At 35.9% G+C, this 25,793-nt stretch overlaps 1 protein-coding gene across 8 annotated transcripts in view; it reads right to left on the bottom strand.

Moving 5' to 3' along the window:
* Nucleotides 1-4,760: 4,760 nt before the first annotated feature.
* PCMTD1 (protein-L-isoaspartate (D-aspartate) O-methyltransferase domain containing 1) overlaps nt 4,761-25,793 on the bottom strand; it is an 81,332-nt gene continuing 60,299 nt past the window's right edge. For 2 of the 8 annotated variants that reach the window (XM_033203631.1, XM_033203636.1), the window contains exons 4-6: nt 20,014-20,185; nt 17,953-18,076; nt 4,761-7,875 (exon numbers count right to left, since the gene is read on the bottom strand). In XM_033203631.1, the coding sequence (XP_033059522.1) occupies nt 7,508-7,875; nt 17,953-18,076; nt 20,014-20,185 (664 nt within the window). In that variant the 3' untranslated portion in view covers nt 4,761-7,507. Of the gene's footprint in view, nt 7,876-13,462; nt 13,884-17,952; nt 18,077-20,013; nt 20,186-25,793 lie in introns of those variants that run through there. The other 6 variants (XR_004435508.1, XM_033203632.1, XM_033203639.1 and 3 more) reach the window with 6 other exon arrangements.

Here is a 25,793-nt window from a genome sequence, read left to right on the forward strand (position 1 = left end):
CAAGATAAAATTGTTAAAGCAGACAGAAATAAAAGACAGATGACCTTCAAAGGAATGTTGTCAGTTGACTTAATAGCTACAACGAAAGCCAGAATGCAAAGAAATCGTAACTCTTGTGTCTTAAAGTGTTAATTTAAAATTCTATAACAAATGGACTTTTTTTCAAGAACGAAGTCAAAATAAAACACTTTCAGACAGAAAAAAATAAGTTAGCTACAGTCTTTCATTAAAATAATTTGAAAGGATGTACTTTAGGCAAAAGGAAATTGAGTTGGTCCAAAATGAAGAAGGAATAACGAGCAAAAAACAAGTATAAGTGGGAGTAAAACTAAGCATTGGTTAGATAAGTAAAGTTACGGTGTACCATAGGGGCTTAAAATTTTATAGTTCAAACACAACAGACTAGCATATAGTTTTGAGGTAATGACTCCAGAGTGTATTGAAGTATTCTGAAGTACCTTGTATTAGGTAGGAAAGTAACTAACTTCAGAAGTTTATGTTAGGTGAGTGCATTAAAATGTCAAGAGTAATCACTAAGAGAGAAGAAAAAATAAATACATAACTTTCACCAATAATGGACAAAAAACAAAAGAAACAATCAATCCTAAAAAATGGAGAAAGAAAAACTTGATAGATATATAGCACAAAATATCACTCTATAGTAACAATGAAAATGAAAAGAACGCAATGCTTCAAGTAAAATTCAAAGACTGCCAGAGTAACTTTTAAGAAACTCAGCTATATGTTGTTTATAAGAAACACACCTAAAACGTAAGGATACAAAAAAGTTAACAATAAGAATAAAGATATACTAGGTGACTACTCACCAAAAGAAAACTGCTAAATGAGTATCAGACAAAATAGACTTTGAAGCAAAGAATATTACTAAAGATAAAGAATGCTCCTACATGATGTTAAAGGTTCAAATCACCAAATGGACATAATCCATATGCCATCACACCGAAGTAAAGCAAAAATCAAAAGAATTACAAGAAAAAAGGTGACATTCTACCATCAAAATGAGAGCTTTTGCCAAGTCTCTCTCCACAGTTGACAGATGATGTGGGCACACACACAAATTTACTTAGGCTATATTGAATTTGAACACAATTTTAATTTATTCAACTGGCATTAATAGAACACTACAATGAACATCTGCAGAACATTTTTTTGTAAACACACCAAGCTATTTACTTAAAAATGAACATACAAAGGCAGTAAAATAAGAAATAAGGCTCCATCATCATTCTTCACAGAATTAGAAAAAACAATTCTAAAATTCATATGGAACCAAAAAAGAGTCCACATAGCCAAAGCAAGACTAAGCAAAAAGAACAAATCTGGAGGCGTCACATTACTTGATTTCAAACTATACTATAAGGCCGCAGTCACCAAAAGAGCATGGTACTGGTATAAAAATAGGCACATAAACCAATGGAATGGAATAGATAACCCAGAAAAACAAACCAAAATACTTACAAACAACTGATCTTTGACAAAGCAAACAAAAACAAAGTGGGGAAAGGACACCCTTTTCGGCAAATGGTGCTGAGATAATCAGCTAGCCACACGTAGGAGAATGAAACTGGATCCTCTTATCTTACACAAAAACCAACTCAAGATGGATTAAGGACTTAAATCTAAGACCTGAAAGTATAAAAATTCTAGAAGATAACACTGGAAAAACCCTTCTAGACATTGGCAAAGGCAAGGATTTCATGACTAAGAACCCAAAGCAAATGCAATAAAAACAAAGATAAATAACTGGGACTTAGGGTTTTTGCACGGCAAAAGGAACAGTCAGCAGAGTAAACAGACAACCCACAGAGTGGGAGAAAATCTTCACGATCTGTGTGTCTAACAAATGACTAATATCCAGAATCTCCAAGGAACTCAAAACAAATCAGTAAAAAAAAAAAACAATCCCATCAAAAAGTAGGCTAAGGACATGAATAGACAATTCTCAAAAGAAGATGCACAAATGGCCAACAAACATGAAAGCGTGAAAAGCAAGCTCAACATCACTAATGATTAGGGAAATGCAAATCATAACCACAATGTGATACCACCTTACTCCTGCAAGAATGGCCATAATAAAAAAAAAAAAGTAGATGTTGCTGTGGATGTGGTTATCAGGGAACACTTCTACACTGCTGGTGGGAATGTAAACTAGTACAGCCACTATGGAAAAGAGTGTGGAGATTCCTTAAAGAACTAAAAGTAGAACTACCATTTGATCCAGCAATCCCACTACTGGGTATTACCAGAGGAAAAGAAGTTATACAAAAAAGATATTTGCACACACATGTTTATAGCAGCACAATTCACAACTGCAAAACCATGGACCAACCTAAGTGCCCATCAATCAACAGGTGGATAAACTGTGGTGTATATATATATGATGGAATACTACCGAGCTATAAAAAGAAATTTTAATGGCATTTGCAGCAACCTGGATGAGACTGGAGATTATTCTTCTAAGGGAAGTAACTCAGAAATGGAAAATCAAATACCACGAGAACATCTATGTTCTCACTGATATGTGGGAACTAAGCTATGAGGATGCAAAGGCATAAGAATGATAAAATGGACTTTGGGGACATGGAGGTCAGGACGGGAGGGAGGGTGAGGGATAAAAGACTACAAATAGGGTGCAGTGTATACCACTCTGGTGATGGGTGCACCAAAATCTCACAAAGCACCACTAAAGAACTCACTCATGTAACCAAACCCCACCTTTACCCCAATAACCTATGGAAAAATAAAAAAATTAAAATTAAATAAACAAATAAGGCTGTTCTTGCTCATCACTATTCAGTTATACTGGAGGCCACAACTGGTAAATCTGGCAAAATAAAAAAACCAGGAAGAAAAAAATAAAACTGTATAAAATTTATTCAAATATATGATTTCCTATAAAAAAACTAAAATAATCAAAAGAGATAGTATTGGATTTAATTAATGTACAAAAAACAATTAAAGGAATAACATACAATTTTAATAAACTACATCACTGAAAAATATAAAATATCTGCAACCAAATGTGACAAAAGATATTAGACCTTAGAGCCAAACCGTACCTAGTAAGGTCTAAAAAAAAAGAAGTGCCATATTCATGGACTGGAGGACTCCATATCATAAACATGTTGATTCTTGCATAAACTCATCTATAAACTCAAAGTGATTCCCAAGGAACTCCCAAAGAGGAGTGTGTGTATGTGTATGTAATCTGAGAAGCCAATTCTGAAATTTAAAGTCTACAGTCTACAAGTTCAAGAAACTCCTAGCATATAAAGTGAAGGGATTTATCTTACTAGATCAAGAATTATTGTAAATCTCCAGTAAATAAAATTGTGTAGTGTTGGCACCGGGTTATATAAACTGACTAATAAAACAGAAAAGAAAGCCTAGACACACACCAAAAATACATGAAAACTTACGATAAAGTTAACACTGCAGATCAGAGAAGAAAAAAGAAACTTTTCAAAAGATGGTTCTCAAACAGTTGATCAATAAAGTAAAAAAAGAAACCGGACTATTATTTCTCACCATACATAAAGATCAATTCCAGCTACTGTGCAGATTTAAATGTGAAACACAGTATCACAGACCTTCTGTGAGAAAATATAGGTTAATATTTCCATGACCTTGAGACTGAGGGTGAAGGAAGATGAATCTGGCAATTAAAATTGAAAATGTCAATTCATCAAAAAACATCATAAACAGAGTAAGAAACCATAAACTGAGAAAAGATACTTGCAACACATATAACTGACAGTGGAATAATATCTAGACTGCAAAAGGAAATCCCACAAAACAATTTTTTAAAAGAAACTACTCAATAAAAAATTTTACAAAAGACTTGAACAGCACTTTGCAGAAAACCAAGAAACACTTGAAGATAAAACCCCCTTAATAAATAACCTTCATAAGTTACAAAGTTCCCTAAGAAGATATTTCACATTGCCAAACAGGCAAAAGTCTGTCATGTGTAGGTGAAGATGTGGAATAACTGGGATATTTAAACATTACTAGAAGAAACATACTGTTAAACTATTTTGGGAAACAAATTTGCACCACCTAGGTAAAAGTGAACAGAAATGATTTCCCTAGACCTAGTGATGCTACTCCTAGATGTACACTCTAAGCAGACTCACACATGTACAGTCACAAGACATAAAAGAATGTTCACAACTATTTGAGGGGACAAAAAATGTCCAACAGTAGAATAAACTGTGAAGTGTGAATGTAACAGAACAACATACGACATGGGGCAATCTCAGAAAGGTACTGTGAAAAAGAGAGCTGCCGAATGCATACAGTAGTACCCTAGCATGTATGAAGCCAAATACATTGTTTAGAGATGCAGGCATGTGATAAACTGAGAACAAAAGGCAGATTATGACCAACACAAAATCCCGCCTCCTGAGCAGGGAGGGATTAAGATGTGGTTGGGAAGGGGCACACAGGAGACTGTAAAGCTATCAGTTGAACCTAATGGGTACACATATATGTACCTACATGTACACTAAATTATTTCTTATAATTCATATTTTATAAATTTCCCTACCTACTGAATATTTTATAAAAATAAACTTTAAAAAAACTTCCATACTCTTCAGAGATGGCAATAGTCAAAAGACAGTGAGATGTCCAAATAAAGACAACTGTATGCCATAATTGAGGATATCCATAGTTATACTGAGATTGCCTAAATTTAAAAAGAAGACAAACATAAAAGTCAGGCCATGGGAGAACAATGCTTAATTATACGTAATTGTTTATTTAAAATATTTTTCCAAGTCTTCCAATGATTTAACAGGCTTTGCTTCACTTTTATCATCTCAAACAGCTAGAAATCAACACACACTTTTTGTATTTTATTTTACCACTATGTATGCTATCTTAACATTTTTCTTTATTAAGAACCAAATATACTGACCAATAAGCAGTATATATTTAAACTATCTTCTTGGGTAGCTCTGAGGTTGCTGATGGCTTCTTGGGATTAATCTGATGCTGGAAGCTATCTTAGTCCCTGTCTCTAACTCACCATGTTTCAGGCAAAACATGCCACGGTTCTAGGTCTGTTTTCTCATCTGCAAAATAAACACCCAAATTAGATGATACTTGTTTTATCTGGCTATAAAATTCCATCACTGTATTCCCCATCATTTTCACTTACTTTTACTTAATCTTTATTTACTACTTTTCCACCTATAAAGCATAATTTTCCATACTCAAGTAAACATAAATTTAAAAAAACACAAACCCAAAGTATTCTTATTCTATCTGCATTAATAGATAAAAAGGCTTTAGCTCTAATTTCCATTTTTTATTTCTACCTCTTAAAGTCAATGATAAAGTCACAAGTGTAAAATGAATGCATTTAAAAACATAAAAGATACATTTCAATGACAAGAAATACGCAATGATCATGAAAATCTACTGTACACTTTGCCAAGGTCAAAGAATGAAAGACAATATGGAAAAGTCAATCTTCAAATATATCCTTAACAAAAACTCTCTCCTACATAGTAAAAGCATCATCTAAACAGCAGCTCCAACCAAAAAATTTTTTAAAAAAAAGCAGGGGAGATGGGACAGATAACTTTCTCCAGGTTTTCCAGATAAAAACATGTGGTCACCAGGAATTCAAGGTAACTTCAAAAGCTGCATTTAATTCAAAATAAAATGAACATTTCTGACAGATGAAAACAGTATGAAACTGATTTTTTTTCTTTCCTAGATACAAATGATATGGGGCATTTCTAAACAGTTTAGTAATCATCTAGGAATAACTGTAGAAGTAACCCCAATTCTACCATCCCAGTCACTGGTATAAAACAAATACCGTCCGTGAAACTGTCTTTCACATAACTAAAATACCCTCACTTACTTGGAACAATTTCATGCTTACATAATCACAAACACTTGTTTTTAGATGCTGTGGGATTATTGGGGCTGAGATTTTTGAAACAATATCTCAATCTTAGCAGAGAGGTAATAATCCTTTCACTATACATTGATTGGGCTTCCTTAACCAAATCTGAGCAACTACTATAATAATAATGCTGGTGGTAGTCCATGATACTCTCAAATTTTTCCCTTTAAGAAATATATAAGCCATGTAACTCTAGCAAATATGTTACATTGTACACTTTCTTAACCAGGAATGGCTGTTTTCAGGCCTTATTAGGAAAACAAACAAACAAACAATGGTAGTTACTACCTGTTTTTTATCATTGATAAGCTACAATAAAGTTCAAATATGGACCGTTTAATTGTGTGATATTAAGTAAAAAATGAAAACCATTATAGTTTTACCAAAAGAAACACAAAAAATATGGGAAGAAGTGAAATGAACATGGCATAGGTCCCAAAGATTACATTATGATTCTGAACAGGATTTTCAAAACAAAGGGTATCTACATACAATTTCTGTGAATATTTCTTATACTAGAAAGATCCAAAGCAAATGTAGGCTCAGCCCTACCTTGTGAAAGATAAATACTCAGATAAACTACAAGTTCCATCTGCTAAAGTGCATCCGCTGACCAGGTCCACCCTGGCCCTGCTACTTAAACAGCCATCCAAGAAAGTGGCCTCACTCATGCTCATTCACTCATTCTGTGTCCTATCAAGTCATACATAACAATGGTTTTGCTTTTTTTGAAAAACCAAATACTTTATACGGTGAACTACAGAAAAAACAATTCTACATATACTTTTAAAATTCTAGAGAGTTAAGATAACCTCATTTCTTTAAATACTGAAAATGTAAAGGGTCCATATAAAGAGTTGTATTAAGTATATACTTTCTATTTTAATAATTCACTTGCTGTGCTCTTAAAATCTCTATGAGAGAAGCAGATATTTTACCCATGTCTTTTGGTAAGAGATTCAAAAGCAGAAGTAGCAGGGCTGTAAAATTTCATAAAATTTGTGGGATTTTTTTAAAGCTAAATTATTCAATATCTTGTATTGTTATTGCACTCATGTATTGCCCGGAATATATATACAGCAACCCAGCAACAGTGATTGCAACACAAATAAGGTAAATAGGTCTACAAAGCATTTGATTTCCTTATTAGATAAATGAAGTTTTCATAGAGGAAATGCAAACAACTGCAATTCAGATCAGGTTATATAAGCTTAACAATTACTTAAACCTTATATAAAATTAAATCTAACCCTCAGCACTACAAATCTGTAAGGAATCAGAAAAGGATTTATAGTACACAAGTCTTGACTACTGTTGCATTCCACTTTGAAATCACTCTAAGCTAAAACAACATTTTACCGAGATTTAAAGAAAAATAGATTTTATAAAAGGGATTATTTTATTCACTGAATACATCATTTGTGTTACTGACAGAAACAAGTGATAATTTTTTTCCACTATAATTTGCTCTGATGAAAGAAGTAATTCTTTTAACTCCTAACAAATGCTACATTTTCAAGACTAAAGGAATTATCAGTAGGCATTCTTTCTTCTTGATCTAAGTTATTTGTCTCTAAAATATGTCAAGTAAGCTTTTAAAGATTCAGGGAGGGGCAGCTTCATGATTTTTTCTCTCAGTAAATTTTGAGGTGGCTCCTCTGGCTTCATCGCTTCACTGTGATCTTTTTCTTCCTCTTCTTTGTTATCTTCTTCCATTTTTTCATCCTCCTCACTGTCTAGAGGCTGAGGAATAAGCTGATTACCCACAAATACGTAAGTGTTAATTCTCTGTTTAACTCTCTTTCTTTTCCTTTTGGGTGGAGCCCTTTGAGGAATCCCCTTGGCCTGCATCTCATCATTTATGAAATTTCTAAGTGTGCGTCGAATGTAAATACGAGCCAAGTCCTGTAGATTCCTGACAGCACAGGGAGCTAAAAACAAACACAAAACACAAGAAAGAAAATATTTAAAATAAAACATTATCTATTGTTCACTTTTTTTCATAAAACAAAATGTGTTTCTTAGCACATTTTAGAAAATACACAAAATATAAAAACTCTACCTTTCATCTAACAAAGGTTTCGGAGTAGTCATCATATGCCAAGGACCAATGGACAGCACAGAAGTTAAAATGTACAGGGGCATATGTGTGTGTTTGTGTGTTGGCATTTATATGCGTAAAAGTTCTCTGGAAGCATAAGAATTTAGCAACAGGGTACATGACCATGAAGTAATTAGGAGACAAGAGTAGGAGAGAGACTATCCTGCATAACTTTTATACTTTGTGATGTATAAATCATATGAAAAGTACTACCTATTCATAACAACAGATGTGAGATCCCATCCCCTATATAGTTTTTGTTTGTTTTGAAACAAGGTCTCACTATAGCCCAGGCTGAAGTGTAGTGGCACAATCATGGCTTACTGGAGCCTCGATCACCCAGGCTCAGGTGATCCTCCTGCCTCAGCCTCCCAAGTAGCTGGGACAGAAGTGCACGCCAGCACACCTGGATAATTTTTTAATTATTTGTAGAGACGGAATCTTACTATGTTGCCTAGGCAGGTTCTTTAAGTCCTGAGCTCATGTGAGCCTCTCATCTCAGCCTCCCCAAATATTGGGGTTACAGGTGTAAGCCATCATGCCCGGCCCTCTATATGTAAAAATGAACAAAAACCATCTGCTCTGCCCATCTTCCAAAATCGTACACTAAGTTATTTAACATTCATCAACAAGTAAGTATTAACCTGTATCTGCCAGGCACTGTTAAAGCACTCATGTAGACACACTGGATGATTTAGATCACCAAGTCTGCACTCCCTGCACTTATGCAACTTACATAATCAGGGAGAAGCTGGTAAACAAAATTCAATTATAAAGAAGAAAAATAAGGAATACAAGAAAAAAAGCAAAACACCAATGATATGACAGAAAAAGTGGGGTTCTGGTTTCTTTCTTTTTTGTTTTGAGACAGAGTTTTGCTCTGTCACCAGGCTGTAATGCAGTGGCATGATCTTAGCTACTGCAACCTCCACCTCCCAGGTTCAAGTGATTCTCCTGCCTCAGCCTCCCGAGTAGCTGGGCCTACAGGCGTGTGCCACCACGCCTGGCTAATTTTTTGTTATTTTTAGTAGAGATGGGGTTTCACTGTGTTAGTCAGGATGGTCTCAATCTCCTGACCTTGTGATCCACCCGCCTTGGCCTCCCAAAGTGCTGGGATTACAGGCACGAGCCACCACGCCCAGCCCTGGTTGCTTTCTATTGGGTGGTCATAAAGGTCTCCCTGAGAAGGTCATGTCCTAGCTAAGATCTAGATGATATAACAGCCATGTAAACATCTTGGAGGCAGAGGGAACAGCAGAGCCCTAAAAGGTAAACGAGCTTAGCATGTTCAAGGAGCTGAAGGAAGGCTAGTGCAGATGAAGTTGGGAGCACGAGATCAGCTGGAATACTTTGGTAATCCACTTGAAATATGAACACACTCTGATGGAGAGTGGCAGTATGGATAGGAGAGATGGGCAAATTTCAGGTATAACACATTCTGAAGATAGGATGGAAACAGATTGGCTATAGGGGATGAGGGAGGGAAAAAAATAATCAAGGAAAACATCTAAGGTTTTGGCCTGAGCAACTGGGCAGATGCTGGTATCAGTTACTGACATGACAAAGACAGAGGAGAGAACAGGTTGAGAAGAAAATTTTAAAATGTACTTAGTTTGTGTTAGATGTGAATTGTCTATCATTTATCCAAAGTGGAGATTTCAGAGATAATTAACAATTACAATGTTATACTCTTCGCCATTTTCAATGTTTTACAAGTAATAACTCAATGTTAGGAGATTACGTACTGAATGCAGGTTTTGACTGCAGAGGGTATGCTGCCTTTCCCACCATAAGCCACCATAAGATCACGACTCGGGAGCTCAGGGGCAAGGTCGGGGCTGGAGATGCTAATCCCATGTCAGCAGCCCATCATGACATGTAAAGACCAAGAGTAGAGGAAAGCACCCAGAACTAAGCCTGAGAGAGCTCTGTAAAGGAACAGAGTGAAGAATAAATCTACCCTAAAGTTTTAGAAATTATAAAGGAGCTAGGAAATAGAAATTATATCAGTCTTTTCAGCTGATCTTGGCTCTTGAATTTTTCTGTTACTGGTATTCTCTGTCAACACTGAAATTATGTTCTTTCTTTACCAATACTGAGTGCTATTCCAGCGATGTATCTTTCAATCCTAAATCATCAGAGGAATACCTGAAATTTATCAGGACCAACTGGACCCAGCATGGAAAAAATTCAGACTTGACTTTAGTAGCTGCTAACACTCAGAACTCCTAAAGTAGCAGTCATGTGAGCTTCATGTAAAAGTTCTTTTGGGCCAGGCACAATGGCTCAAGCCTGTAATCCCAGCACTTTGAGAGGCTGAGGCAGACGGATCACTTGAGCCCATAATCTTGAGACCAGTCTGGATAACATGGTGAAATCCTGTCTCTACAAAAAAAAAGAAAAATTAGCCGGGCATGGTGGTACATGCCTGTAGTCCCAGCTACTCAGTAGGTTGAGATGGGAGGATCATCTGAGCCTGGGTAGGTCAAGGCTGCAGTGAGCCATGGTCATGCCACTACACTCCAGTCTGGGTAACAGAGTGAGACCCTGTCTCAAAAAATTAAAAAAATAAAATAAAAAAGTTCTTTTGACTGACACAAAACCTTTTAGATAAGTCTCAGTCCTAATTATTCAAACATCCTCCATATTGTCTATTCCTTAAGAGTACCTTATTTCCAATGCCTCCAGTTATGAGATTAGGATTTAACAAATGAGACAATACTAATTCTGACTGCTAGGAAAACTTATTTTAAATTTAAATAGAAAAAGAGGGAATCCTCCCTAACTCATTTTACGAGGCCAGCATCATCCTGATACCAAAACCTGGCAGAGACACAACAAAAAAAGAAAATTTCAGGCCAATATCCCTGACGAACATCAATGAAAAAATCCTCAATGAAACACTGGCAAACCAAATCCAGCAGCACATTAAAAAGCTTATCCACCATGATCAAGTCTGCTTTATCCCTGGGATGCAAAGATGGTTTAACATATGCAAATCAATAAACGTAATCCATCACATAAACAGAACCAACAACAAAAACCATATGACTATCTCAATAGATGCAGAAAAAGCCTGTGACAAAATTCCACACTCCTTCATGCTAAAAAAAAAACTCAATAAATTTGATATTGATGGAATATATCTCAAAATAATAAGAGATATTTATGACAAACCCACAGCCAATATCATCTGAATAGGCAAAAACTGGAAGCATTCTCTTTGAAAACCAGCACAAGACAAGGATGTCCTCTCTCACCACTCCTATTCAACATAATATTGGAAGTTCTGGCCAAGGCAATCAGATAAGAGAAAGAAATAAAGGGTACTCAAATAGGAAGAAAGTAAGTCAAATTGTCTCTGTTTGCAGATGACATGATTGTATACTTAGAAAACCCCATCGTCGGCCGGGCGCGGTGGCTCAAGCCTGTAATCCTAGCACTTTGGGAGGCCAAGACGGGCGGATCACGAGGTCAGGAGATCAAGACCATCCTGGCTAACACGGTGAAACCCCGTCTCTACTAAAAAATACAAAAAACTAGCCGGGCGAGGTGGCGGGCGCCTGTAGTCCCAGCTACTCGGGAGGCTGAGGCAGGAGAATGGCATGAGTCCGGGAGGCGGAGCTTGCAGTGAGCTGAGATCCGGCCACTGCACTCCAGCCTGGGTGACAGAGCGAGACTCCGTCTCAAAAAAAAAAAAAAAGAAAACCCCATCGTCTCAGCCCAAAATCTCCTGAAGCTGATAAGCAACTTTAGCAAAGTCCCAGGATACAAATTCAATGTGCAAAAATCACAAGCATTCCTATACATCAAAAGTAACAGACAAACAGAGAGCCAAATCATGAGTGAACTCCCATTCACAACTGCTACTAAGAGCATGAAATATCTAGGAATCCAACTTACAAGGGATGTGAAGGACCTCTTCAAGAAGAACTACAAACCACTGCTCAAGGAAGTAACAGAGGACACAAACAAATGCAAAAACATTCCATGCTCATGGATAGGAGAATCAATATCATGAAAATGGCCATACTGTCCAAAATAATCTATAGATTCAATGCTATCCCCATCAAGCTACCATTGACTTTCTTCACAGAATTGGAAAAAACTACTTTAAACTTCATATAGAACCCAAAAAGAGCCTGCATAGCCAAAACAATCTTAAACAAAAAGAACAAAGCTGGAGGCATCACACTACCTGACTTCAAACTATACTACAAGACTACAGTAACCAAAACTGTATGGTACTGGTACCAAAACACATATACCAATGGAACAGAACAGAGGCCTCAGAAATAGCACTACACATCTACAACCATCTGATCTTTGACAAACCTAACAAAAACAAGCAATGGGGAACAGATTCCCTATTTAATAAATGGTGTTGGGAAAACTGGCTAGCCATATGCAGAAAACTGAAACTGCACACATTCCTTACACTTTACACAAAAATCAACTAAAGATGGATGAAAGACTTAAACATAAAACCTAAAGAAACCCTAGAAGAAAACCTAGGCAATACCATTCAGGACATAAGGATGGACAAAGACTTCATGACTAAAACACCAAAAGCAATGGCAACAAATGAAAAAACTGACAAATGGGATCAAATTAAGCTAAAGAGCTTCTGTACAGCAAAAGAAACTATCATTACCTATAGAATGGGAGAAAAATTTTGCAATCTATCCATCTGACAAAGGTCTAATATCCAGAATCTACAAAGAATTTGAACAAATTTACAAGAAACAAACAAACCCCATCAAAAAATGAGCAAAGGATATGAACAGACACTTCTCAAAAGAAGACATTTATGCGGCCAACAAACATATGAAAAAAAGCTGATGATCACTGGTCATTAGAGAAATGCAAATCAAAACTACAATGAGATACCACCTCCAGCCAGTTAGAATGGCGATCATTAAAAAGTCAGGAAACAACAGAAGCCGGCGAGGATGTGGAGAAATAGGAATGCTTTTACACTGTTGGTGGGAGTGTAAATTAGTTCAATCATTGTGGAAGACAGTGTGGCGATTCCTCAAGGATCTAGAACCAGAAATACCATTTGACCTAGGAATCCCATTACTGGGTATATACTCAAAGGATTATAAATCATTCTACTGTAAAGATACACGCACACGTATGTTTATTGCAGCACTGTTCACAATAGCAAAGACTTGTAACCAACACAAATATCCATCTGTGATAGACTTGATAAAGAAAATGTGGCGTATATACACCAATTATGAAATAATTTTTCATAACAATTTATGAAGTCTCTTCTGCCCCTGAACTTTAAACAATGCATCTTTCTTTTTAGAATGTCTTCTCCCCAACCCCAATGAAAAAAACCACAGAAAGAAACAGGATTTTTAAATGTAATAAAATTAGTGGCGAATCAAGATGAAAAATTATGACTTCACTTTAGTAAGTTATTTAATATGAGCAATTTGATTACTACAAGATACATTTGGCAAATAATTTATATATTATTTTTGTTTTTTGGTAGTCGCATTCTTTCATATTTTAATTCCCTACAATTAAGGAATAATGCCCTCTCAACAGCAAGCTATTTTGACTTACTTCTACACACCCACAAAAACTTATTCTCCACACATCCTATTAAATTTTGGCAAATATCAATTTTTAAAACTTTTTTCATGCTCTGACTATTACTATATGAAGCTTTTATTTTTTAGAAATTCACATAATTTCTGACTTTTTATAAGTTACTGTTGGTTACTGATGACTTTTCTCCTTATTGTAGAATTTCAAGTACAGTATTCTCCCTTTATGCAGTTTCACCTTCCACGGTTTCTGCTTTCTACAGTCAACCAAGGTCTGAAAATATTAAATGGAAAATTTGAGAAAGAAGCAATTCATACATTTTAAATTGTGAGCTGTTCTGAGTAGTGTAGTACAATTTCATGCTGTCCTGCCTGGGATGTGAATCATCCCTCTGTCTACCATTTCTGTACCATATATACCACCCACCTGTTAGTAACTTAGCAGCTGCCTCAGTTATCAGATAGAAAAAACATAATACATATAGGATTTTGTACTATTTGCAGGCCCAGGCATCCCCTGGAGGGTAATGGAACATATCCCCCAAGGATAAGGAGTGATGACTGTATACACAGAAAAGAGTCAATGGTTTAATAACTCCCATCTATCTGGGCACTCAGCTTCAACAATTATCCCTCTTCCCATCACCACCCCAGATTATTTTGATGAAATATTTAGACATATCATTTAGTCTGTAAATAGTTCAGAGGTATAATGGATTTTCTTTTTTTTAAATTTAGGCTCCTTTCCATTTTACCCTATTCTATTGAATTTATTCCTATTTTACATTCACTGTTACAAATGTCATTCAATCCAACGAATGGCAGTCTTACCAGCTACTTAGATTTGTGTTGAAATTCTTAAAATGAGGGAAAATGAAAATTGTGCATTCATAGCATATTATCTATGTCATTAATGAATTATGTTATTATAAAACCGTATTTACAACCAAAACGCTTCTAAAATAAACAAGAAAACTATCAGATAAAAAATAGAATGACTACTGATAGAATTCTGAGATTTTAACAGTGTCAGTTACAAAGTAAAACAGTTAAACAGCTGCTGCACAGAAATCAACAAGGGATTCTATAGGCATTCTGAGGTATGACACTTATGGTTGGGCCACCGTCAAAGCCAAGCTGTGTCAGAAAATTTTTTCATTACTTCCTTTTATTACTTCCCATCCAGTTAGGATAATTAAATCAAAATTATCATAAACTATAATTCTAGTGTTTGAAAACTAGGAAGGAGAAAACAGTTTTGTTACTATTGTTGCAAGGAGTTTAGGGACCGGTAACTATAGTATAGCCTACTATTATAAATAGTACTAATATAGCATAAATATATTGAGTATACAGATAGTCCCTGACTTCTAATGGTTCAATGTAGGATTTTTCTACTTTACCATGTGTTTATCAGGATGTAACCCCACCTTATGCTGAGGAGCTCCTTATGTCTCATGATGGGGTTCGGGTTTCTACTAAACGAGTATCACTCTTGCAACCAAAGTAAGGTCAAACCATCTTAAGCTGGGGACCATGTGCTGTGTTACCAGCATTAAATTCATTTTCCACTCAACAATGTTTATGATTTACAATAGGTTTATCTGGCCCTAGTCCCACCATAAGTCGAGGAGCATCTGTAGTCTACTCAAAAGTAGACTTCACGGAAACAATCATATAATGCATACACAGCCAAGTGACAATCACTGATTCTGGTGCTAGAAAGAAATGGATGTCCTATACTTTTCTGTGTCCCAGTGATACCTGTTTTTGACTAGATGGGAAGTTTAAATAAACATTTCAACACAGTAACCTCATGTTTCCAGTCTCCTTTATGATAATCCTTTGTTTTTTAATCATTCTTATTTTAGTTTTAATTTTGTTTTATATGGACTGTTACATATGGATTAAAATCCTTTTTGTAAGTAGCGAAAGTATAGACTACTAACAAGTATATTTGGAAAAACTGGTTGCTAACATTTTCTGAATTATGAAAGGTTGAAACTGTTTTAGAACTGACTGCTTAACTTCTTTCTAAATGAGATCACAATAATAGCACAGAATCAGAATCTGACTCTCACAAATCTGTAAAGAGTGGTCAACCTATCACCTTTGACGGTGGCTCCTATTAGAGAAAAATGCTTGCAAAGCATTCTCCCAAGGTCAAGCTGAAGAAACATTTACGCCACTAACACTCTCAGCAAGCAACACTCACCATAGAGCCATGACAGCCTCTCTGCATCATCGCACACATTCTTCCTAAGGGTGAAGGAATGGCTAGGCTTGTATATTTCAGGCGTGTAAAAAGCAGCTGCCCATGTTTGGCTGTCATTCCTTTCTCTTTTCCTCTGGGATGTGCCTACTTTCGTCTGGGACTCACACACATTGACTAGGCTCTATTCACCATATATTTACAGGTAGACTCTCCAAGTGGCAGGCTGGCGCCACCGCCTGAAACTGGGTGGGTTGTTGGGTCTGATGTAAGGGTTGTGAAACCCTGTCTCTACTAAATATACAAAAACTAGCCAGGCATGGTGGTGGGAACCTGTAATCCCAGCTATTCAGGAGGCCAAAGCAGAAGAATTGCTTGAGCCCGGGAGGTGGAGATTGCAGTGAGCTGAGATCGTGCCACTGCATTACGGCCTGGGTGACACAGTGAGACTCCATCGTAAAAACAAAATGAAACAAATATTACTTCATATAATTTTCAAAAACACTCCAAAAGTCCCAAAGTCATGAGGCTCAAATAGAATGAGCACTGAAAACAATTTATATCTTTCTATAAGCCCAAATTCCTATGAAATAAATTCATTTAAAAGGCAAACTAAGTCAAGAGGTTCCTTTTTGGTAAAGAATTTTACCTCATGGTTAAAAATACTATGATCTAAGCCAAACCAATTAATATCACTCTCTCCTCTCCATTTCAAGCTCTCATTTGCTCCATTACGTTGATCACTCCCTCCTTGAAACTTTTCTTTCTTGGTTTTCAACACCCTGGGACCTGACCCTAGTTTGCCCCCACCACCTTTGGCCCCTCCTTCGCTAATCCATTTTCCTCCATTTTATCTCTACATTGGTGAACTTCAGGTCCAACTCCAATATCTCCTCTTTATTTCTACTCTCCCCTAAGTGATCTCATCCATTTCTATCTATCCCTAGCCTAAAATGCCATGTTCATGTTGAGGGGTCTCCATTTATACCCTGCTCATGAAGCAGGTTCGTGCCACCTGACATTTGTCTGTATGGAAACAGACAACTCAAACACGGTTAAAGGAAAATGTCAGATCTTTCTATTCCTATTTCCAAATTATGCCACTTCCAGTCTTCCTAGCAACAGTAAATAGCGCCAGCACTCAGCTAGCCTCAAGGGAAAACAAATTCCTTTTTTCCCTCCACCCATACTCCCCAGTCAGCTATTCTTCTGCCTTCAGACAACACGATCCACACCAACATCCACTCTCTCGTGGGTGTCAGAAAAGCCTCCTGACTGGCCTGCCTGCCTTTTTTTCCTATGATAATCCATCCTCCACAGCCAGCCAATGAGCTTCTGCCACTCTGGACCTTATGCCTGGTCTGGGAATGACCAAGTTCTCTTCAGCCTAGATAAAGCCTTTTGTATTTATTGTCTCTCTGTATGAAAAAATGCTGCCAGTAAATCTTGATGTGGCAAGTTTTTTTTATATCATTCTGGTCATAATTTAGATGTTGCTTTGGCAGGAAGGTCTTCCTTACCGCCATACCTATAGTAGATACCCTTCCCACAACCAGTAACTTGCCACCACATCACAAACTATAATTAATAAATTTGGTTTTGGTTTGACCTGCCCCTTCTTCTTATGTTTCCATGAAGGTAGCTAACAGTGTCTGGTATAAGGTGAGGGCTTTACTTTACCAAAAAAAAAAAAAAAAAACTGAGGCCCAGCGAAGTGGCTCATGCCTATAATCTCAGCACTTTGGGAGGCTGAGGCTGGCAGACCACCTGAGGTCAGATGTTTGAGACCAGCCTGGCCAACATGGTGAAATAGCATTTCTTCTAAAAATACAAAAATCAGCCAGGCGTGGTGGCGCACACCTGTAATCCCAGCTACTTGGATGTCTGAGGCACAAGAATCACTTGAACCCAGGAGGCAGAGGTTGCAGTGAGCTGACATGGCACCACTGCACTCGAGCCTGGGCAACAGAACGAGACTCTGTCTCCAAAAAAAAAAAAGGTTGAATAAATCCACCAAATATCTTACTGTATAAGTATTTAATTCTTCATAATTACATAGTTTTAAATCCCAAGCATAAAAGCCAAACACTGTAAGTCACAATTCAATCAGAAAATATGAAGAGCTACTTACGGAGTCCCACAGAATCTGGTTTGCCATTATCATTCTTACTTGGTTGCACAAGTGGAGCAAACGAAACAGCAAGGATATTTTTACTTTCCCAAGTGTTCTGTCCAGTTCGCATAATCTGTGTTAACTATTTAGAGAAAAAAAAGAAAGAAAGTGAACAGCTTAATCCCAGCAATGTGGTCACCTTACAGTCAAAACTGTTTTAAGGGAACAACTGCCAGTCAGAGCTACACAATCACTTATATTTAAATGTGACCAAATTAATTCCATTTAAATATTTACTATAAAATATAAAAGGAATGAAACTATTTGCTGTTAATACAGATATTTTAATGCAAATGGGATACTCAAATATGGCCAAGTGAGTCTGCAATGTTAGACTTGTGGTCTGACAGTGTCTAGGAGAAGCATTACAATCCATACATGCCATTGCCTTTCAAAATACATGTCTGAGACAGGTTCAGTAATTTGGTTAAGGCATTATATTAATAAGACCGTATTTTGACTACATGTTGACTTCATGCTCTTCCATGATATTAATGGAATACAGATTCTAATTCGACCCCCAACTTGATATTTCACAAATAAATGTAATTATAAAGAGACTAGGAGTTTTATCATTTCAGCAAATGCCCATCACGGGTCACACAAAAAAAATATTAGTTCAATACACATCTTGTTCAGGTTTAATTAGTATATTCAACTTCTATCACAAAAAGCAGCTCGTTGCTACATTTGATGTTTGTAAAATAGTTTACAGTAAATGTTTAACAAAATATTGATGAGGAAGTCACATTTTACATATTTGAAAATGTATTGCTAAAGGAAAACAAAACAAAAAAAAAATTGTTTAACTGGGAGTCTAAGCCCTGGAAGCATTCTAATAACATTTTTCCAAGAACTTTTAAAATGAATATTGATATACCCTGCCCTTTTTAATATCTGACAAATGATTTGCTACAGAGCACAGTTCATGGTGATAGTGAGATCCACTGAGCTGTAAATGACACATGGTGATGTTAAGGGATCCCAAGAAAAATAAACTCCACAACTATCATGCTAGGTCCCAGTCATCTTAGATACTCTACCTCTACTACACAAACTGCAGGTATTTTAAACATTTCAGATTTCAGTCAATGTAAATATAAAAGATATTTTTAAATGTGTTTTTATAACTTTTTAAAGTAATTTGCTTTTGAAAGGTATACCCGTTTTCTGAGTAAATCAGTATTTCATACATTATACCTAATAATTCCAAACCAAGGCTAAAAAAGTAAAATTAATAATGTTCGTAAGTAGCTGCAGAATATTTTCAAATGAGTCTATTTGGTACTAATGAAGATTCTTTTAGTTCACTTATTAATGAAGTTAAGTAGTTCAAAATCAAACCACAAAGAGGATTTCTTTTCTTTTCTGAGACAGGGTCTCACTTTGTCCCCCAGGCTGGATGCAGAGGCATGATCATGGCACACTGCAGCCTCAACCTCCCGGGCTCAAGTAATCTCCCACCTCAGCCTTCTGAGTAGCTGAGACTACAGGTGCATCACCACACCTGGATAATTTTTGTATCTGCTTGTAGAGACGGGGTTTTGCCATGTTGCCCAGACTTGTCTTGAACTCTAGGGCTCAAGCGATCTGCCTGCCTTAGCCTCCCAAAGTGCTGAGATTACAGGCGTGAGCCACCATGCCTGGCTAGGATTTCCTTTCGACATGTTCAAAGAACTGAAGAATATGGGAAACTGAGTAGCTAGTAGAGATCATCACATTCAACTTTTGGGAGAGCAAACTAAAGAAGGAAGCAGCTTGCTGAACACCAGGCACAGGGAGTAGCTGAGCTGAGCTGAAAGCCCAAGTTACCTCTAGTCATAGTAGAGAGATATTTTCTCTATCTCCTTTGTTTAAATAATTAAGATGTTTCAAGTTTTGTCTAAACAAATAAGATAGATCTGGTGAAAAGTATTTTTTCTTTAAAAGTTACAATGTACCTTTCACTGAATAAAATTCCTCAACCTTAAACAAATGTGCTTGCTTCCTAAGCCACTGAAGAAAAGGAGTGGAAGTTACCTGATCCTCTATAGGCATGACTAATATGCCTCCAACTTTTAGTAATATTTTCATGTAGTTTTCATGGTCTTTCTGGACTCCAGCTCCACAATAAATTCGATCATACTGATGACTGTCAGATGCTATCTGGAGGCAATTACCGACAACAAATGCAGGTTCACAGAACTCAAATCTGCATTGAAAAACAAACACATTTTAATTCACTTAAGCAAAATATTAGATCTAAAAAATTTACCATAATCCAGTCCTTTGAAATAACGGAAGTTACCAAAATTAATTATAAGGACAAAATGATTATAAACTTTATTTAAATATAATATTTATTAAGTTTAGCACTCATCAAATGTATTGTTTTATTATCAATGACATACGACAGACGTGTTTTCAAAACATTAACATTTTTGGCCACACTGAAACCTCACTTAAGTCTTAAGAAATAAATATAATGAAAAGCCCATCACAACCTCAATATTGTGACACCCCCAAAATAACATATGATAACAATGAGAATCATAAGGATCAATAAATGAGAAAAGGCTCCACTTTGCATTGTCCTTTCCAAAAAAGGTAAGGGGCCAGCAGAAATGAGAAGGCTTTGTATAGAATTCCTCTCAGTTTGACATTTTTGCAGAAGGTAAAAGTGGGAGAGCTTTGTCAAAAAAAAGATACGAGTGTCCTGACCACACACCCCTGCAACCAGTAAGGTTAGGAAGAGTTTCTAATAAATTTTGACTGAGGAATATTACTGATTGGGACAAAGACCAGAATGAATACTAGTTTTTCATGTTGCTGCTTTGGCCCCGATGATCTCCCTAAGCAACATGAGATATGGTTTCAAAGGTATTTTATCTGGGCTGCTTGGTCCTGGTTACAGTGTTGGTTCATGGTACACAGAGTTATGCTTTGACAAACTATCCTACTTGGACTTCTACTTTATTTCTTAAATTTTGATAAAAACAAAACTGAAAACAGGCTCTAATATAAATGTAATTAAAACCCCAATGCACTAATAAGACAGGTAATCTTTTTAAAATTAATTTGTATCCTTTCACTTTTACGTTGAATAAATATGATCATAGAGTAAAAGCACACTATTATTTAAGGATGAAATAATTTACATTAAAAGGTTTGGCATGCAGTGAAAAATAACACTGATCTGAATCACAATCATTTTTACTCTGTAAAATATATCCTGTCCTTTAGTAATTAATAGACTTATCACACAATTAAGTTCCCATTCAGAGTCACTAAAACACAGACACATTATAAACATCTATTTCCTAAAGAAGAAAATTTACCCAAATCTATGCCCTGTCCTTCATTTCTTGTCTTTTTGGTGGAAGGAGACAGAAGGTGGGATGAGAAGGGTCAAGGGTATCCCTGTACTATTGTCTCCACGACCCCACGCTAAGGCAGTCCATGCCCCATTATTTCTTTTACTGTAACTGTCACCTCACTGATCACATTTTTCAGGTCTCTCTTCTATCTCTTTGCTCTCTACTGCGCAGGATAAGTTCAAGCTCCTAGGAGTGCTCCATGGGGAATCTTTATGAGTCTACCGTCAAGTCGTTCTACTAGACTCCTTTCCTGTCTATGCCCCAGCCTGAACATACTACTCTGCAGGAAGACTGAATTACTTGCTTCTAATTCCTTACAGGAACCATCACACAATGTTTTGAAATCTCGCATCTGTGTATGTGCTGTTCCCTTAACTTAAAATATCCTTCCCCTCTTCTTCTACCCTTAATGCCTGATATCCCTTCAAGATATAGCTCAAATATCAGCTTTGCAATGAAATCTTACTCCATTCTTTAATAGTATCTCATCCTTTCTACTTGCACAGCACACACAAAATGTGAATTTACCTATGTTAGAGAATCGTATTTAATTTCTCTTTTATACTCAAAACTATGCCATAATCTTGGATTTAAAAATATGGTCAAAATATAATTTTTGGCTTTTAAGTAATTAGATACTATAGATCACATAGTTTAATCATCTTATCACAGTAAGCATTCTTTTAAAATAAGTTGGACTATTTCAGTAAGGTCTATCTAAAAACTTTATAGAAATTCATTTTAAATGCTTTAATTTTATCATAATTTATTTCAACCTCATAATTTTCAGAATGAGACTAAGGAATTTAAATAATTAAAAATGTTTGAATTATTAAACCTCTTTATCAGATACATTACATCAACTAAAAAATATGCTTATAGTTTTAAAAGTTTCCTACTAGTTAAAAATATGTGGTAGCTTACACATATTGCCAAGGAAAATACCATTACAGGTAATGACAACTTACAATTAAAACCACTTTTCATATTAGTGGTATTTTATACACATTCATCACAGCAAAATAAGTTAGAAATAATTTAGTGTTTGATTCTAAAATTAAATATGTGCTTTCGGCAAGTTACCTGATACCACTAATTGCACACTTCCTTCAGTCAAATACTATTTACTGAGCACTAGCTTTGTGCAATGACTGAGAATACAATGGGAGACACTCATGTTTATATCTAATGGAAGAGAAAAACATCAAACAATCCTATTAATTGAAATATAAATTACAACTGTGATAAATGCTCTAAAGGGAAACTGACAGGCATGGGGATGAGAGAAGGGCTCCCTGAGAAATGGCAAGCTGGGATCTGAAAGATGAGAAAGGACAATCTAGAGCTGCACTATCAAGATGAAAGCCACCAACCACTGTGGGGAGTAAACCCTTAAAATGTGGCTAGTTCAAGATCAGATAATCTGTAATGCACATGGGTTTTCAGAGACTTTTTTAAACAATGTAAAATATCGAATTCTTTTTATATTTGCATATTAATATACATACTTTTTAATAGTCACCTAAAATGAAAATACTAAATAACTACCCTTTTACTTAATAAAGAGTTGCTTCTAATACTTTAACACAGTCTTCCCTTTGAAACATTTTTAAAATGTATTTTCCTGCCATCTCTTTGAATATTTCTTCTGAATTTAATTGTACCTCCATCACCTATTCGTCCTCAAAATACATTTATTAAATACATGAACTAAATTAAAAAAAGAAACATAAATGTCTAACTTTTCTACCTACCAACGTTGAATATGAACCCAAATTTGACAAATTAAATATGCTAATCACAAAAATCTCAGGAGTAGAAGAGAAGCTTTTCTAGAAATAAAGTTACAGGAAAAGCATATGCTTATGGTACTTCTTTTAATTGTTTTAATTTTTAAAATACAGACACAGAGTCTCGCTATGTTGCCCAGGCTGGTCTCGTACTCCTGGCCTCAAGTGATCCTCCCACTCCAGCCTCCCAAAATGCTGGGATTACAGGCGTAAGCCACTGCGACCGGTCACCTATGGTACTTCTCTGTAGTAACATAATGGTTTATATTTTGTTAAATTGGTTATTATAATAACTGTAGCTTCATGTTACAGAATACAGTTTTTTTCCCAACATGCCAAAAAAGGAAAAACAAAATAAACTCTTGCCTCTAATGAATAATCAACTCTCCTATAACTAAAAGGCAGGTTTTTCTTGGACCAGCGGGGCCTTTCTGAAGATCTCAAATCAACCAACCTTATTATTCTAGTAAACAACATGAATGTTTTTCCCTCTAATGTAAAGCAGAACAAGTATATCTACTTCTATCTAAGAGAAATTATTAATACAAAGGATAACTGCAGAGAAAAATCAAAACTCTAATAAATTTCTAGTAATTGCAACTCTACTTCTAGCAAACACATATATGGGGTCTTTATACTTTCATTTAACATGTGTAAATTGATTTCCTTTAACAGAATACTCAAATTTGAAAGTTTCCTTGACTTTAAGACAATATTCAAAAAGGGATGTACCAAGTTTAAAAATAAAAATCGAAAGATATAAATAAAATTGGACAAAAAAGGGTATTTTTAAATGTTGGCACTAAAAAATCTAGAACATATTAGAGAACTCATATGCTAAACACTACAAAGAAAACTACAACACTACCAATTGAGGAGTTACAAGAAATATGTCTTCCCCAGACAGTGTCCTATCTAGGGATTATTATTATAAGTATGGCTTAAACCTTTTCTAGCCATAAGACATAAAACTTCACAATCAGTTAAAGAAAAACCTCTCAAACTGCATATTCTTACTTTTTTTCAATCTGTAAAGCGATTACGGATTAACTTTCCAATAAAGTACTTATAGATGAACTTAGGTTTTTCTGATTGGGCACACTTTCAGAATCTTAGACATTTAGTATTCTGATACTAATATCATGACTTATTTATCTATCTATTTTATTTTGAGAGGAGGTCTTGCTTTGTTGCCCAGGCTGGAGTGCAGTGGTGCAATCTTAGCTCACTGCAACCTCCACCTCTCAGGTTCAAGCAATTCTTGTGCCTCAGCCTCCCGAGTAGCTGGGACTACAGACATGCACCACCACAATCAGCTAATTTTTTGTATTTTAGTAAAGATCAGGCTTCATCATGTTGCCAAGGCTGGTTCTGAACTCCTGAACTCCAGCAATCTACCTGCCTGGGCCTTCCAAACTGCTGGAATTATAGGCATGACCCTCTGCACCCGGCCCATAACTTATTTTTATACAGCATTTCATGTAAACAAATTCATACCAATCAAGTTACAGAGTGGCCAAAATTTCAGTTAATATTTTTTCCAAAACTCTATGATTACAATTTTTCAGGTAGGCCAGGTGTGGTTCTTCACTCCTGTAATCCCAGTATTTTCAGAGGTCAAGGCAGGAGGATCACTTGAGCCCAGGAGTTCCAGACCAGTCTGGGCAACATGGCAAGACCCTGTCTCCACAAATTTCTTTTAAAAAATCAGTTGGGCATGGTAGCACACGCCTATAGTCCCAGCTACTCCGAAGGCCAAGGTGGGAGGATCGCTTGAGCCCACAAGCTGGAAACTACGGTGAGTTATGACCATGCCACTGCACTCCAGCCCGTGTGACAGAGCAAGACCCTGTCTCAAAGAAAAAAAGAATTCAGGTAAATGTTTACTGATATTTATATATATTTATATACGTGAATAACTAGACGATTGATTCAAGACACAGATGGTGGCTACCATGCTATCGAACAGAGTAAATTACAACTCCTATTGATTCTTCCAAAGTAGAGAATAAACATTTTTCCTCCTTAAGCTCTGACTATCTTCTAACTTCTGTATTTTACCTAAGTTTCCATAAACCTATAGAGGTAAAGGACTTATTTTAAACTACAAATACAATTTCTGTATAATCTCTAAGACTGAACAATAAACTCAACGGAAGTTCTCAAGTTTATTACAAAATAATACTATGTATAAAATTACACACATAAATTATATTAAAAATGGTGAAAGAAAATCTGAAATCTACCTTTTTACATCAACAACACAATAAACGAAATCTGAGAAGAAAAAAATGGCAAGAATTCTACTAAAATGATACTTAATATGTGTTTATAATTACTTGCAAAAGAGTGGTTGGTGTGTTCCTTCCCTAATTGTTATACTTGATTTAGGAGTTCATTAAAATTTTATGTTTGTAAGTAAAATAAAAAGTAGCAATCATTTTTATTCTTTGAAAAAAATGTTCAAAACAAAATTTCCAAGATAGAGATGACCCATACTCCTAAATTACACTACCAAAAATGTTATATGTATACAGAAAAAAAAAAAAATCAACAGTCCTGAAATGTGTATAATAACCACAAAATCATTCATTCTAAGCTTATAATCATTTATTGATTTAAACCTGAAAATCCAATGAATATTCTCAGACTC

Source organism: Trachypithecus francoisi, unplaced genomic scaffold, assembly GCF_009764315.1.
Source record: "Trachypithecus francoisi isolate TF-2019V2 unplaced genomic scaffold, Tfra_2.0 Lachesis_group7, whole genome shotgun sequence".
Taxonomy (NCBI): domain Eukaryota; kingdom Metazoa; phylum Chordata; class Mammalia; order Primates; family Cercopithecidae; genus Trachypithecus; species Trachypithecus francoisi.